The following is an 18315-nucleotide window of genomic DNA, read 5'->3' as shown; positions in this document are numbered from 1 at the left end:
CACACATAGCTGTGAATGGATCCTCTAACCTCACACATAGCTGTGAATGGACCCTCTAACCTCACACATGACTGTGAATGGACCCTCTAACCTCACACATAGCTGTGAATGGACCCTCTAACCTCACACATGACTGTGAATGGACCCTCTAACCTCACACATAGCTGTGAATGGACCCTCTAACCTCACACATGGCTGTGAATGGTTCCTCTAACCTCACACGTAGCTGTGAATGGACCCTCTAACCTCACACATAGCTGTGAATGGGTCCTCTAACCTCACACGTAGCTGTGAATGGTTCCTCTAACATCACACATAGCTGTGAATGGATCCTCTAACCTCACACATAGCTGTGAATGAACCCTCTAACCTCACACATAGCTGTGAATGGGACCTCTAACCTCACACATAGCTGTGAATGGGACCTCTAACCTCACACATAGCTGTGAATGGGTCCTCTAACCTCACACATAGCTGTGAATGGGTCCTCTAACCTCACACATAGCTGTGAATGGATCCTCTAACCTCACACATAGCTGTGAATGGGTCCTCTACTCTCACACATAGCTGTGAATGGACCCTCTAACCTCACACATAGCTGTGAATGGACCCTCTAACCTCACACATGGCTGTGAATGGTTCCTCTAACATCACACGTAGCTGTGAATGGACCCTCTAACCTCACACATGACTGTGAATGGACCCTCTAACCTCACACATAGCTGTGAATGGACCCTCTAACCTCACACATAGCTGTGAATGGGCCCTCTAACCTCACACATAGCTGTGAATGGGTCCTCTAACCTCACACATAGCTGTGAATGGGCCCTCTAACCTCACACATAGCTGTGAATGGGCCCTCTAACCTCACACGTAGCTGTGAATGGGCCCTCTAACCTCACACATAGCTGTGAATGGGCCCTCTAACCTCACACATAGCTGTGAATGGGCCCTCTAACCTCACACATAGCTGTGAATGAACCCTCTAACCTCACACGTAGCTGTGAATGGGCCCTCTAACCTCAACATAGCTGTGAATGGGTCCTCTAACCTCACACATAGCTGTGAATGGGCCCTCTAACCTCACACATAGCTGTGAATGGGCCCTCTAACCTCACACATAGCTGTGAATGGATCTTCTAACCTCACACATAGCTGTGAATGGGTCCTCTAACCTCACACATAGCTGTGAATGGACCCTCTAACCTCACACATAGCTGTGAATGGATCTTCTAACCTCACACATAGCTGTGAATGGGTCCTCTAACCTCACACATAGCTGTGAATGGGTCCTCTACTCTCACACATAGCTGTGAATGGACCCTCTAACCTCACACATAGCTGTGAATGGACCCTCTAACCTCACACATGGCTGTGAATGGTTCCTCTAACATCACACGTAGCTGTGAATGGACCCTCTAACCTCACACATGACTGTGAATGGACCCTCTAACCTCACACATAGCTGTGAATGGACCCTCTAACCTCACACATAGCTGTGAATGGGCCCTCTAACCTCACACATAGCTGTGAATGGGTCCTCTAACCTCACACATAGCTGTGAATGGGCCCTCTAACCTCACACATAGCTGTGAATGGGCCCTCTAACCTCACACGTAGCTGTGAATGGGCCCTCTAACCTCACACATAGCTGTGAATGGGCCCTCTAACCTCACACATAGCTGTGAATGGGCCCTCTAACCTCACACATAGCTGTGAATGAACCCTCTAACCTCACACGTAGCTGTGAATGGGCCCTCTAACCTCAACATAGCTGTGAATGGGTCCTCTAACCTCACACATAGCTGTGAATGGGCCCTCTAACCTCACACATAGCTGTGAATGGGCCCTCTAACCTCACACATAGCTGTGAATGGATCTTCTAACCTCACACATAGCTGTGAATGGGTCCTCTAACCTCACACATAGCTGTGAATGGACCCTCTAACCTCACACATAGCTGTGAATGGATCTTCTAACCTCACACATAGCTGTGAATGGGTCCTCTAACCTCACACATAGCTGTGAATGGACCCTCTAACCTCACACATAGCTGTGAATGGGTCCTCTAACCTCACACATAGCTGTGAATGGGTCCTCTAACCTCACACATAGCTGTGAATGGACCCTCTAACCTCACACATAGCTGTGAATGGGTCCTCTAACCTCACACATAGATGTGAATGGATCTTCTAACCTCACACATAGCTGTGAATGGGCCCTCTAACCTCACACATAGCTGTGAATGGACCCTCTAACCTCACACATAGCTGTGAATGGACCCTCTAACCTCACACGTAGCTGTGAATGGGCCCTCTAACATCACACATAGCTGTGAATGGGCCCTCTAACCTCACACATAGCTGTGAATGGGCCCTCTAACCTCACACATAGCTGTGAATGGATCTTCTAACCTCACACATAGCTGTGAATGGACCCTCTAACATCACACATAGCTGTGAATGGGCCCTCTAACCTCACACAGAGCTGTGAATGAACCCTCTAACCTCACACATAGCTGTGAATGGGCCCTCTAACCTCACACATGGCTGTGAATGGATCCTCTAACCTCACACATAGCTGTGAATGGGCCCTCTAACCTCACACATAGCTGTGAATGGGCCCTCTAACATCACACATAGCTGTGAATGGGCCCTCTAACCTCACACATGGCTGTGAATGGGTCCTCTAACCTCACACATAGCTGTGAATGGGCCCTCTAACCTCACACATAGCTGTGAATGGGTCCTCTAACCTCACACATGGCTGTGAATGGGTCCTCTAACCTCACACATAGCTGTGAATGGGTCCTCTAACCTCACACATAGCTGTGAATGGGCCCTCTAACCTCACACATAGCTGTGAATGGATCTTCTAACCTCACACATAGCTGTGAATGGGCCATCTAACCTCACACATAGCTGTGAATGGACCCTCTAACCTCACACATAGCTGTGAATGGGCCCTCTAACCTCAACATAGCTGTGAATGGGTCCTCTAACCTCACACAGAGCTGTGAATGGGTCCTCTAACCTCACACATAGCTGTGAATGGTTCCTCTAACCTCACACATAGCTGTGAATGGGCCCTCTAACCTCACACATAGCTGTGAATGGATCCTCTAACCTCACACATAGCTGTGAATGGGACCTCTAACCTCACACATAGCTGTGAATGGGACCTCTAACCTCACACATAGCTGTGAATGGGACCTCTAACCTCACACATAGCTGTGAATGGACCCTCTAACCTCACACATAGCTGTGAATGGGTCCTCTAACCTCACACATAGCTGTGAATGGGCCCTCTAACCTCACACATAGCTGTGAATGGACCCTCTAACCTCACACATAGCTGTGAATGGTTCCTCTAACATCACACATAGCTGTGAATGGACCCTCTAACCTCACACATAGCTGTGAATGGACCCTCTAACATCACACATAGCTGTGAATGGGCCCTCTAACCTCACACATAGCTGTGAATGGGTCCTCTAACCTCACACATAGCTGTGAATGGGCCCTCTAACCTCACACATAGCTGTGAATGGGTCCTCTAACCTCACACATAGCTGTGAATGGGCCCTCTAACCTCACACATAGCTGTGAATGGGCCCTCTAACCTCACACATAGCTGTGAATGGGCCCTCTAACCTCACACATGGCTGTGAATGGGCCCTCTAACCTCACACATAGCTGTGAATGGGCCCTCTAACCTCACACATAGCTGTGAATGGACCCTCTAACCTCACACATAGCTGTGAATGGATCCTCTAACCTCACACATAGCTGTGAATGGGCCCTCTAACCTCACACATGGCTGTGAATGGGCCCTCTAACCTCACACATAGCTGTGAATGGGCCCTCTAACCTCACACATAGCTGTGAATGGGTCCTCTAACCTCACACATAGCTGTGAATGGGTCCTCTAACCTCACACATAGCTGTGAATGGGCCCTCTAACCTCACACGTAGCTGTGAATGGGCCCTCTAACCTCACACATGGCTGTGAATGGGCCCTCTAACCTCACACATAGCTGTGAATGAACCCTCTAACCTCACACGTAGCTGTGAATGGGCCCTCTAACCTCAACATAGCTGTGAATGGGTCCTCTAACCTCACACATAGCTGTGAATGGGCCCTCTAACCTCACACATAGCTGTGAATGGGTCCTCTAACCTCACACATAGCTGTGAATGGGCCCTCTAACCTCACACATAGCTGTGAATGGGCCCTCTAACCTCACACATAGCTGTGAATGGGCCCTCTAACCTCACACATAGCTGTGAATGGATCTTCTAACCTCACACATAGCTGTGAATGGGTCCTCTAACCTCACACATAGCTGTGAATGGACCCTCTAACCTCACACATAGCTGTGAATGGACCCTCTAACCTCACACATAGCTGTGAATGGTTCCTCTAACCTCACACATAGCTGTGAATGGATCTTCTAACCTCACACATAGCTGTGAATGGGTCCTCTAACCTCACACATAGCTGTGAATGGACCCTCTAACCTCACACATAGCTGTGAATGGACCCTCTAACCTCACACATAGCTGTGAATGGGCCCTCGAACCTCACACATAGCTGTGAATGGGCCCTCTAACCTCACACATAGCTGTGAATGGACCCTCTAACCTCACACATAGCTGTGAATGGACCCTCTAACCTCACACATGGCTGTGAATGGGACCTCTAACCTCACACATAGCTGTGAATGGATCCTCTAACCTCACACATAGCTGTGAATGGGTCCTCTAACCTCACACATAGCTGTGAATGGATCCTCTAACCTCACACATAGCGGTGAATGGGTCCTCTAACCTCACACATAGCTGTGAATGGACCCTCTAACCTCACACATAGCTGTGAATGGACCCTCTAACCTCACACATAGCTGTGAATGGGACCTCTAACCTCACACATAGCTGTGAATGGATCCTCTAACCTCACACATAGCTGTGAATGGGTCCTCTAACCTCACACATAGCTGTGAATGGACCCTCTAACCGCACACATAGCTGTGAATGGGCCCTCTAACATCACACATAGCTGTGAATGGGCCCTCTAACCTCACACAGAGCTGTGAATGGACCCTCTAACCTCACACATGGCTGTGAATGGGTCCTCTAACCTCACACATAGCTGTGAATGGGCCCTCTAACCTCACACATAGCTGTGAATGGGCCCTCTAACATCACACATAGCTGTGAATGGGTCCTCTAACCTCACACATGGCTGTGAATGGGTCCTCTAACCTCACACATAGCTGTGAATGGACCCTCTAACCTCACACATAGCTGTGAATGGGCCCTCTAACCTCACACATAGCTGTGAATGGGCCCTCTAACATCACACATAGCTGTGAATGGGCCCTCTAACCTCACACATGGCTGTGAATGGGCCCTCTAACCTCACACATAGCTGTGAATGGACCCTCTAACATCACACATAGCTGTGAATGGGTCCTCTAACCTCACACATAGCTGTGAATGGGCCCTCTAACCTCACACATAGCTGTGAATGGGTCCTCTAACCTCACACATAGCTGTGAATGGACCCTCTAACCTCACACGTAGCTGTGAATGGGCCCTCTAACATCACACATAGCTGTGAATGGGACCTCTAACCTCACACATGGCTGTGAATGGGTCCTCTAACCTCACACATAGCTGTGAATGGGCCCTCTAACCTCAACATAGCTGTGAATGGGTCCTCTAACCTCACACAGAGCTGTGAATGGGTCCTCTAACCTCACACATAGCTGTGAATGGGCCCTCTAACCGCACACATAGCTGTGAATGGGCCATCTAACCTCACACGTAGCTGTGAATGGGACCTCTAACCTCACACATAGCTGTGAATGGGTCCTCTAACCTCACACGTAGCTGTGAATGGGACCTCTAACCTCACACATAGCTGTGAATGGATCCTCTAACCTCACACATAGCTGTGAATGGGTCCTCTAACCTCACACAGAGCTGTGAATGAGCCCTCTAACCTCACACATAGCTGTGAATGGGACCTCTAACCTCACACATAGCTGTGAATGGGACCTCTAACCTCACACATAGCTGTGAATGAGCCCTCTAACCTCACACATAGCTGTGAATGGGACCTCTAACCTCACACATAGCTGTGAATGGACCCTCTAACCTCACACATAGCTGTGAATGGGTCCTCTAACATCACACATAGCTGTGAATGGGACCTCTAACCTCACACATAGCTGTGAATGGACCCTCTAACCTCACACATAGCTGTGAATGAGCCCTCTAACCTCACACATAGCTGTGAATGGGACCTCTAACCTCACACATAGCTGTGAATGGACCCTCTAACCTCACACATAGCTGTGAATGGATCCTCTAACATCACACATAGCTGTGAATGGATCTGAAGCGCATCCAAAAACAACAATCCAGACACCAATCTGCAGATTTATTTCTGGAATTTTACTGATTTTTATTTTATATTAAAAGAAAGATTTAATGAAGATGTGAATTTCCAGGACTGAAAACTGCCGACATCGATAGAAAGAGGAAAATGAGGAATAAAATATCCGTCACCGATTATTATTACCATGAAGGTGAACTGACTCTGTAATATAAATCATAATAGAAAAATATGGAGAATTATTCATAAAATCAGCAACATTTCCCGGGAGAATCCTCCAAATCCCGGGACTGTCCCTGGAAGGAGATCATCATAAATCCCATTTATTATATATAAAGGGCACCGGTCATGGGAGAATCATGGGAGCGGCCATTGATGAACTCTCCTTGTGAGAATGCTAGTTCCCTGGCTGTCATGGGAGAATCATGGGGGCTGCCATTGTTACCATTACTCTCCTTGTGAAAATGCTAGTTCCCTGGCTGTCATTGGAGAATCATGGGGGCTTCCTTTGTTACCATTACTCTCCTTGTGAGAATGCTAGTTCCCTGGCTGTCATTGGAGAATCATGGGGGCTTCCTTTGTTACCATTACTCTCCTTGTGAAAATGCTAGTTCCCTGGCTGTCATGAGAGAATCATGGGAGCTGCCATTGTTACCATTACTCTCCTTGTGAGAATGCTAGTTCCCTGGCTGTCATGGGAGAATCATGGGGGCTGCCATGGTTACCATTACTCTCCTTGTGAGAATGCTAGTTCCCTGGCTGTCATGGGAGAATCATGGGGGCTGCCATGGTTACCATTACTCTCCTTGTGAGAATGCTAGTTACCTGGCTGTCATGGGAGAATCATGGGGGCTGCCATGGTTACCATTACTCTCCATGTGAGAATGCTAGTTCCCTGGCTGTCATGGGAGAATCATGGGGGCTGCCATTGTTACCATTACTCTCCATGTGAGAATGCTAGTTCCCTGGCTGTCATGGGAGAATCATGGGGGCTGCCATTGTTACCATTACTCTCCATGTGAGAATGCTAGTTCCCTGGCTGTCATGGGAGAATCATGGGGGCTGCCATTGTTACCATTACTCTCCATGTGAGAATGCTAGTTCCCTGGCTGTCATGGGAGAATCATGGGGGCTGCCATTGTTACCATTACTCTCCATGTGAGAATGCTAGTTACTTGGCTGTCATGCTGATACTGTCTCAGTCTCTGACCCGGAACAAGTATAGAGAGAAGGAATTCTGATTCTTATTCCCAGCATGCTTGTTCCGGGTTGGAGATTTAAAGGGATATTACATCCTAAAACAAAAATAAGATATATTGGATCTTACCAATCCTTAGATGTGGTGACTGTATTAGTCTTCTATTTTTCCCTTTATTTTCCCCTGGTGATCCTGCCAGTAACACACTTCCTGTCTTAGGGTGGCTCCTCTATCTATGGGGGAGGGGCAGTGGAGACCCCCCTTGGACAGCAGCATTGTCTGGAGAGGGGGGTGTTGGATGGATTCGTAGATTTAGATGGACTTTACATAAGTGACTAACAAATGAAAGCAGAACTCCAGATAACACTTTATAAATGTTACACCAACATTTGTGTCTCCATTTGGGATAAAGGTTTTCCATCAATGACTAAAAGCTGATCATTGTCAGCACCCCTGTCAGTGGTAAATGGTTTGTCCCAACCCTCTAACTGCCACTTCTGCTGGACAGATTGGTCTGTTATAGGAAGTTGGGAACCAACAGGTAAAAGAAGGAAGTTACAGGGGGACTCGGAGAAACAAAGACTGCGGTGTTCATGTCAGTGACAGACGCCGTCATATCTGTCATTTTTTATTTTCTCTTTACTATCACTTTATATGTTCTTACATTACACACAGCCAGGGAACTAGCATTTTCAGAGGGAGGCCTGCAATGGCAGCCATCATACTTCTCCCAGGAGTCACCACTTCCTCCAATCATTGGCTGATCAATGAACCAATCCCCCCGCCCGTCCCTGTGATGTCACCAGACTGTGGGCGGAGTTCTCACATCTCCCGCCTCCCCCCACATATCTTTATACAACCTCTCCATACATATAACCCAGCATGGAGGGGCTCAGTGAAGGTGGTGGTGAAGGTGTGGAGGTGTCGGATCGGGTCACACAGATCATAAAAGGAGATCCGCCCGGCCTCATAAACCAGATCTATCCTGACTCTGTTACTGGAGGGATTGGGGGGTAAGGAGGTCCCTTTACTGTCATGTATCACCCAATACTTATTATTATACCCCTCCAATCCCCAGGACTTCTTATTATTTCCAATCCCTGACTCCTCCCCTCTCCTGTCTATACTGGGGTAACACATCCCGACTCTCCATTCATCTGACCCCCCGACATCCACATCCCAGTAATGTCTCCCTGAGGAGAAACTCTGACTGCTCATCACCTGAGGATAATACTGGAATCTCTCCGGTGTTTCTGGGTGATTCTGGTCTATATCTGACCTGGATACAGTTTTCCTGTCATCTGATATCTGTAGATCATTATAAGCTGTGTTTCCATCCAGTAATATGTCTGCAGCTCCCTGTATATAGAAATATACATTTACCTCTCTTATTATATCAGATAAACCTGTGTGTAAGACCCCCGCCACACCCAGACCCCCTCCATCATGGAGGAGTTCCTCATGTCTCTCTCTGTCCTCATTATCTCCATCCTCAGTATCACACAAGTCACCTGTGTCTGATTCCTGTAAGACAGTCAGTGGATCCGTCATGTTACACAGCTCCTCAATGTCCACCATCTTCCTGGACAGCTCCTCCTTCTTTATTTCCAGATCCCGGATGGAGATGGAGATCCGCTCTGCCCGCCCGGAGATCTCCCTCAGGACTCTCTTCTCCAGATCTTCCAGACGTCTCCTGAGATCTATAAACAGGGCAGTGACTCTCTCGGTGTCACCAGCTGCTTCTTCTTCTACTTTCCTCCTGTGCTCCTCCAGACTCTGGACTCTTTCCTCCGTCTCCTCTCTCTTTGTCAGAAGTTTCTGCAGAACATTCCTCAGTGTCTTCTTCTTCTTCTCAGAAGCTTTATCCAACATCTCCACCTGGTGTCCCCGATGTTCTCCAGCCAAACTGCAGGACACACAGATACAAATCTCATCCTCAGTGCAGAAATACTTCAACACTTCCTTATGGACGGAGCATTTCCTGCTCTCCATGGACAAGGTGGGGTCACATAAGATGTGTTCTGGGGACTTTTTGTGGACTCTCAGGTGTTTATCACACAGAGAAACCTCACAGAGCAGACAGGATCTAACAGCAGGTACAGGAGAGTCCACACAGTGAGTACAGAAGACCCCGGACTCCTCTTGATCTGGCTGAGCAGACAGGAAAGTCTCTGCTATGTTACGTAGTGTTATGTTCCTGTGCAGTGCAGGACGATCCGGAAACTTCTCTCTGCATTCAGGACAGGAATATCCTCCAGACCCCTCCTGTGTATCCAGCACACCATCAATACAGACCCGGCAGAAGTTGTGTCCACATCTCAGGGTTACAGGATCTGTATAAATGTTCAGACAGACGGAACATTCCAGCTCAGCTCTCAGATCTGCAGACGCCATCGCTGACAGCAGAAGAGAAACGAAACTGAAAGTCTCTGACCCCGGAGAGGAATGCATTGGGAGGGGGGAGGGGTGACACCGGAGAGGAATGCATTGGGAGGGGGGAGGGGTGACATCCTCCTACACATCACAAACAGAAGATTTCCCAGCACACTGACCAACCAGCCTGTAAAACAACCAGATTGTCCGTCTATCAATTCACAATAACAGCAGAGGGTTTAGTTGCACACATTTGCAATCTATGTGGAAGTCGCAGTTCCTCCCCCAGACTCCTCTGTGTACTGCAGTCCTAACTCTATCATTTCCAGACTCCCCCAAGTTGGGGCACATATAGCAGTGGTATGCCTGGAGGGAGCCCCCACCCCTCCTTAAAGGCACAGGGACAGACTTGACACCCAGCAAGAGCACAATGGTAGTTGAGGGCATCCAGTGCTTCCCCGCACCCAATTCATCCAACTGTACAAAGAATAAGTGGGAACCCCCCAACCTATAACTGGTCTTTGCAGTAAGGGGCACATGGAAGGGCAACAACATTTTAGATTTCAATATGTTTATAAATTTTTCGTGAGAAAAGAAAAAATACACAAAGATGCGTACAGTTAACATCTGCAATGAAAGATAACATATAACAATGCTAAACAGTCGACATGGTCCACAGAGGAGCTCATGGCAATGGCATACATGGCTAAAGAACACCACTCTGGTAGTCTCCATGGACCAGGGCAATGTCATCCGGGTCTGGTCCCACTCCCCCCTCCGGCGCCCCCAGGGGAACACACTGCGCCCCAGGGGGGGAAGCAGCCACCCAGCCCCCAGTCCACCATACCACCGCCGGCACTGTAAAACCTCACTGCCAGCATTGGTATACCAGAGCCACCGATACATAGTGATGTCGCGAACATAAAATTCGCCGTTCGAGAACGGCAAACATCGGCGAATGTTCGCGAACCGGCGAACATTGCGAACCGCCATAGACTTTAATAGGCAGGCGAATTTTAAAACCCACAGGGACTCTTTCTGGCCACAATAGTAATGGAAAAGTTGTTTCAAGGGGACAAACACCTGGACTGTGGCATGCCGGAGAGGGATCCATGGCAAAACTCCCATGGAAAATTACGTAGTTGACGCAGAGTCGGGTTTTATTCCATAAAGGGCATAAATCACCTAACATTCCTAAATTGTTTGGAATAATGTGCTTTAAATCATCCAGTGTGTGTATACGATCAGGTATGATGTTGTATCGATCAGGTAGTGTAAGGGTTACGCCCGCTTCACAGTGACAGGCCAAACTCCCCGTTTTACGCACCGCAAACAGACCAGAACCAACCAAAATGGGACAGGAACTGGGCTTTAAGGGTTAGGGTTAGGTTTAGTGTTAGGGGCTAGGGTTACGGTTACGGTGAGATACTTAGGGTTAGAGTCAGTAACCCTACCCCTACGCCTCTAACCCTAACCGTCTAACCCTAAGCACTAAAAATAACCCTAACCCTAGCCCTAATTCTCATTTTTTTTCTGGTTCTGGACATGCTACAGAGCTGAAACTTCACCAGGTACACTTTTTAGACCCCCAGACACTGAATCACACAAAAAAAGTTCTTAAAAATTGTAATTTTTTGATAGAGAGACAATTATTGGAAAAATTAAAAAAAAATAAAAATAAAAAATTTCTTTGGATTTCGCATCTGGGGGGTCTAAAACGTGTACCTGTGAAGTTTCAGCTGTGTAGCATGTCCAGAACCAGAAAAAAAGATCATTTTTCAGTAGAACAGGGATGGTGGGAACCCCTTTTACACCTATATGATCTTTTTTTTCTGGTTCTGGACATGCTACAAAGCTGAAACTTCACAGGTACGCTTTTTAGACCCCCCCAGACACTAATCCAAAAAAAGTCATGCCTGCCACCATATATATCAGTGGTGGGTGGGCAGTGGCACTGCAGTGGGCACAGTACACTCTGTGGACCTGACAGTCACTGGCAGCCCAGGCAACTGCAATAATAAAAAATATTTTTTTTTTCAATTTGCAACAAGATGCTGTGCCACCGTATATATATATCAGTGGTGGGCAGTGCACTGCAGTGGGTACAGTGCACTCTGTGGACCTGACACAGCACTCACTGCAATTATGACAGAGGAAAAAATAAATATTTTTTAAAATGCAAGGTACTGTGCCTGTGCCACCCGAAATGAGTGTGGTGTGCACACAGTACAGTCTGTGGTAGGTCTGTGGCCTCTCACACACAGCGGGCAGGCAACTGCAGTGTACAATATATATATATAATTCAAATTCAAATAAGCTTTATTGGCAGGACCAAGTACATTTTAGCATTGCCAAAGCAGTTTGGTTTGGGGGGGGGGGGTAATGGGTAATATGAAGGGGAATGGGGGGTGAGTCTATTTAAAGGATTTTTAAGTCCTCAGTTTTTCATGTCCCTCTCAGTCTGTGACACGCTGTCACATATTGTGCAGCTATTCTCACCATTGGCTCCTCTTCTCCCAGTAGGATTTGGAGTTTCCTCTTCTCTTCTAGAGAATTGAAGTCCGGGATGAGAGCGGAGAGTCTCTGGAAGTGAGTGTCCCTCACTGATGAGTACTTAGAGCACTGTAGCAGGAAGTGGTCCTCGTCCTCCAGGACCCCCTGGTCACATTGCTGGCACAATCTGCTCTCCCTGGGCTTGTAGGTCTGTCTGTGCCGTCCTAATTCCATTTCCAGGCTGTGGGCGCTCAGTCTGTACAGGCTCAGGGTCTGTCTGTCTGTGGGCGCTCAGTCTGTACAGGCTCAGGGTCTGTCTGTCTGTGGGCGCTCAGTCTGTACAGGCTCAGGGTCTGTCTGTCTGTGGGCGCTCAGTCTGTACAGGCTCAGGGTCTGTCTGTCTGTGGGCGCTCAGTCTGTACAGGCTCAGGGTCTGTCTGTCTGTGGGCGCTCAGTCTGTACAGGCTCAGGGTCTGTCTGTCTGTGGGCGCTCAGTCTGTACAGGCTCAGGGTCTGTCTGTCTGTGGGCGCTCAGTCTGTACAGGCTCAGGGTCTGTCTGTCTGTGGGCGCTCAGTCTGTACAGGCTCAGGGTCTGTCTGTCTGTGGGCGCTCAGTCTGTACAGGCTCAAGGTCTGTCTGTCTGTGGGCTCTTGTAGCACCTCCAGGTATGGGGCAGTTTGTAGTCTCTCTGCAGTGACTGGTAAACAGTTAGTTTCTTCGAGTTTGTAATTTCATTTCTCCATTCTTCAACATATTTTTCTTCGGAATAATTTGTTATGTTTTTTATTTGTGGTTTTGTCAGGCAAGACTGTTGGGGGTTTGGGATGGGCAAGGCGCTGATAAGTTGTTGCAGACCGCCAGGCTTGGGCTGGTTCTTATTGGTCAGTAGGGCCTTATGATGGTACGAGTCGGGACTGCTGTTGTGTAGATGGTCCCAGAATGATAGCGCCCTCTTCTGTATTGCAAGAAGTAAGGGAAATCTGCCCAGCTCAGACCGGCAGGCACTGTTAGAGGTGCTCCGGTGGACTTGGAGGAGGTGCTTGCAGAATTCCAGATGGAATGTTTCTGTCGGGCTGGAGTCCCATTTGGATTGGTCTGGGTAGGTGACAGGACCCCAAATCTCACTGCCGTAAAGAAGGATTGGGGTGATGACGCTATCAAAGATTCTAAGCCAGACTTTCACTGGGGGTTTTAGGTGATACAGCTGTCTCCTGATGGCATAGAAGGCTCTGCGTGTCTTTTAGTGCTTCTATGGCTGGCTTGAAACTTCCTGATTGGTTGATTTCTAGGCCGAGGTAGGTGTAGCTGTTAGTTTCCTCAAGAGTGCGGCTGTTTAGTGTAAATGAAGGGCTCTTTGTGTTCTTTCTTTGGAAGACCATGATTTTTGTTTTCTTTGGGTTGATGGGTAGTGCCCATGTGGCACTGTATTTCTCCAGCACTTCCAGGCTGTCTTGTAGGCCTTTCTCTGTTGGTGACAGAAGTAGGAGGTCATCTGCATAGAGCAGGAACTTCACCTCAGTGTCATGCAGAGTCAGTCCAGGTGCTGGAGAGGATTCTAGAGCTGCAGCCAGTTCATTGATGTAGATGTTGAAGAGGGTTGGACTTAGACTGCAGCCCTGTCTGACTCCTCTGGCCTGCCGGAAGTGCTCTGTTCTTTTCCCATTCACCTTTACGCTGCAGCTGTTCTCAGTATATGAACTCTTGATGACATCATATGTTTTCCCTCCTATTCCACTTTCCAATAGTTTGAGGAACAAGCCTGGGTGCCACACTGAGTCAAATGCCTTCTTAAAGTCCACAAAACAGGCGAATATCTTCCCATGTCTTGTATTGTGGACGTGGTTCTTGATCAGACTGTGCAGGGTGTAGATGTGGTCTGTAGTGCGATGGTTTGGCATGAACCCTGCCTGACTTCTGTTGAGGACGTTGTGTTGTGTCAGGAAGGTGAGGATCCGTTTGTCCGCCAATCACATATATATATATATGATATATATATATATATATATATATATAAAAGAAAAAACTCAATTACCAGCCCTTAAAAGGGCTTTTGGGGACAGCAGTAGTGGACCAAGAACACTGACAAGCAAGACCAGGAACACTGACTAACAACTGTCCCTAGCTATTAACAGCAGCAGCAGCAGCAACACTCTCCCTGCTCTCACTAACACACTGCTTCAGAATGATCTAAGATGGATGCTTCCCTTGCTTATTTATAGGAGGTGGGAGGGTGTGGGAGGGAGGTATGCTGATTGGCTGGAAATGTGCCTGCTGACTGTGAAGTTCAGGGTCAAAGTTTGCCTCAATGATGTATTATAGGGTGCGAACCGAACATCGCATATGTTCGCCCGCAGCGGCGAACGCGAACATGCTAAGTTCGCCGGGAACTGTCCGCCGACGAACAGTTCGGTACATCTCTACCGATACATCAAATAAAGGCAAAAGGCCACTGCAGGCGGCATCGAAGGGTCAACAATGACCCTCAGAGAACCACGTCTTCATAAATCCTTTTGCGGTAAGGAGAAGAAGAGAGCATGTAGGAGAGAGAGACGAGGAAAGAAAAGAGAGAAGAAGAAATGGATAGGGAGCAAAAAGAATAGAGTAAGGAATAGAAGCAGTAGGAGGTTGGTGTCCAGGTCCGTGAGATAGGGGCCCAGACGGCTCTAGAAAGCCACTCGATCCCGGCATATGGAGGGACTACCCTCCTATTTATGGGGAGCCCGCCAGGTATCTCACCCAGGGGTCCCAAGTCTTCTCAAAAAGGTGCATTTTATCTTGGAGGATGGCCACCATCCTCTCATTGATCATGATCCAGGTCAGCTTAGCTTTAAGCAGCTCCATCGGTATCACCGGAGATCTCCAGGAACGGGCTATAGTTATTTTGGCTGCTGTGAAAATAAAATTGACCAAGCGTTTAGTGTGTTTAGAAGCCTTCTCAATAGTTTTACCCAGGAGCGCCTGTAGAGGCGACTTGACAAAGTTGATGTGAGTGAGAGAATATATAAAATTATATATGCGGATCCAGAATCGTCGGACCTTAGGACAGATCCACCAGACATGCAGAACTGTGCCCGTTTGGCTCCAGCCTCTAAAGCACAATGGAGAGGCCTCTCGAACCGCTGCCGCCAGTCTGATCGGGACCATGTACCACCTCAAGAATACTTTATAGTTGGCTTCTATATGTGTAAATCAGGGATTTCGAATTTAGCTATGCCAACGTGCTCCACTCAGCCCTGTCTAGTTCCTCACCCAAATCTACCTCCCAACGTTCCATATAAGGCCATTTAGTGCTGTCATCATTCAGTATGTTATAAATCATAGATATGAAGCTCGTCTGTTTATCAATTGTGTTGCAGAGATGCTCCATGGGAGTCAAGGTTGTTAGATAACAAAGACATTTCATAGAGTTCACATAATGGGAGATCTGAGTGTAGCGAAAATACTCCCTCACTGGAAGAGAATACTTTCCCTGTAGAGCAACAACATTATAATGTGAATTATGAGAATTTGGTTGTTTTGCAGGCTGGCTGGTAAGTGTGTCAGGAAATGTTCTGTTTGTGATGTGTGTCGCCCATCTATGTGCTCCTGTCAGGGACCTGCTGGCCATAGCACAGCCGGAGATCCAAGGCAAAGGCAGATACACATGTGCAGGTGCCCGAATATGCACATGCACACAAATATTTACCCGCAGATGTGAACTCCTATGCACACGCTGTAAGATTCTGGTACCTCTGGTACCCTTTATTTCCATTTTCTACTAATATGCGTCCCACCTTTCTAATTAGGTGGTACGCATACACCTTTAAGACGGATGACGTCATCGCCGAGCGCCGCAGAGCGGCTATTTCAACCGCCGGCATTCTCACTCACATTGTTCGTTCAACCTGCCTATGAGACTACATGCTTACAAGCTTGTCTTGCTACCGGAACCTCCAGCTATTCTCTTCTACTTGGAAACAGACCGGAACCTCGCTACTGATCCCTGTATCTCGCTACCGGATCACTCCCTCACTACTGGACCCCTCTACTACTAACCTTACTAGTGATAAGTACCCCACAGGGGAATCCTCCATAAACCTTACTTACACTATCTACCTCTGCACATAAGGACCGTTACTATCTATGCATACTAATTCTATCATCTGCACTGTTACATAGATTGCTAGCTCTTGAGTCTACTACCATCTATCCTTGCACTGGGTTAAGTCTATCCTGTATTTGTCATCTGCTGTCCTTACCACCTGTTACCATACTCAATTACTAACCTATCTGCATTCTACCTAATACCATCTAAATACTCTCCTGAACATTTCTATCAAGTGCTTACCATCTCTGTCACTGTTCACACCTGTCCCTTCAGCACATCATCTTCATACTAACATATACATCCTATCACTCCAGGAACATCTTATTGAGTGTGTATATCTGTATGTTGAAGCTGACAGGCCCACAGTGATGAGTCTGGAGAGTTGGATTTGGTTATTCAACACATCTCTACATGACTACTGAGTGGAGATTCTGCAGCTGCAAATCCAGCCTACTACAAAAACGCAGGAGCGTTACACACGCATGCTCATGTTAGCCATTAATGTCGGCCCCAAATGGCCTATATAAGGGCAGCAGCTGCACTAGTGTATTGCTGTCTGATCTGCAGCTTTACTGTGTTCCTGTTCCTGTGCCCGGTATTTTGATTCCTGTGTGTGACCAGGCTTCTCCTGACCACGCTTGCACTCCACCTGTCCTGACCTCGGCTTGCCTTAAGACTTTGTTTATATCTTCTCATCTGCCTGTTTTCCTGTTGCCAACCTCTGCCTGCACCTCGACCATTCTCTGCCTGCCGTTTATGCTTATATCTGATCATCCGTTGCTGACCTGGCTTGTCTGACCCTGCATCCAGTGATCCGTCTGTCCTGCTCTGCATAGTGCAAAAAAATTTAACAATCAGCCAAGACCTTAAAATCCCCTAAATAATATCAATACCAGTTTGTGTTCAGACACAATAAATTAAAGTGAAATAAATATGGTATCTGTGTCAGTGTACATAAACAAAAATTGTGTATAAAACGTGATATTATATATATTACAATATCAGACCCTTATAGCTCATAGATCTTATAACAGAATATATATTAAAGATAATAAAAAATGTTTTAACAGTTTTTAAGTAATAAAAAATGTATTTATTTTTTTTGTTTATTGATTTATATTTATTTTTATTTGTATTTTACATTTTTATTTTTTATAAATTCAATATTTTTTCATATTTATTTATTCACATTTTTTCATGTTTCATTCATCAATTTTCTTTAATTGGAGATTTCTTATGGAGGTTTCACATATTTATTGTACCTTTTTATTAATAAAATTAGGAGGTTTTTAGAGAGAAGGACTTATAAGAAGGATTTTAAAATCTTTTTCGGCTTGTGTCATAATATTGATACTAAGACCAATAGATAATACAGAGTTCCGTTGTGATACAGATTTGCATATTAACCACTTAAGCCCCGGAGGATTTGGCTGCTCAAAGACCAGACCCCTTTTTTCAACTTGGCACTTCGTGACTTTAAGTGATAATTGCGCGGCCATGCAATGTGGTACCCAAACGAAATTTACATTTTTCTTTTCCCCACAAACAGAGCTTTCTTTTGGAAGCATTCGATCACCTCTGCGCTTTTTATTTTTTGCAATATTAATTAAAAAAAAGCAAAAATTTTGAGAAAAAAATGACATTTCCAACTTTGTCTTTTAAAAAATATCCAATATACTCAATTTATGTCATATATTTTGGCCAAAATGTATTTAGCTACATGTCTTTGACAAAAAAAAATTTCAGTGAGCGTATTTTTAT

The 18315-nt window shown here is 46.7% G+C and overlaps 1 protein-coding gene and 1 long non-coding RNA gene across 2 annotated transcripts in view; one reads left to right on the top strand and one right to left on the bottom strand.

Annotated features, from left to right (window-relative positions):
* LOC309553727 overlaps window positions 1–18315 on the top strand; it is a 208954-nt gene that overhangs the window by 111192 nt on the left and 79447 nt on the right. The gene's annotated exons all lie outside the window — the stretch shown is intronic.
* LOC309553722 (E3 ubiquitin-protein ligase TRIM39-like) lies at window positions 8227–10025 on the bottom strand. The gene has a single exon (XM_082255099.1). It carries the CDS (start codon window positions 9992–9994, stop codon window positions 8423–8425), a length of 1572 nt encoding a protein of 523 aa, XP_082111225.1. The 5' UTR covers window positions 9995–10025; the 3' UTR covers window positions 8227–8422.

This window comes from Pelophylax lessonae, assembly GCF_965119305.1.
Source record: "Pelophylax lessonae genome assembly, chromosome: 4".
In the NCBI taxonomy this organism is placed as follows: domain Eukaryota; kingdom Metazoa; phylum Chordata; class Amphibia; order Anura; family Ranidae; genus Pelophylax; species Pelophylax lessonae.
The sequence above is the reverse complement of the archived record's forward strand: the minus strand, read 5'-3'. Positions and strand labels throughout refer to the sequence as shown.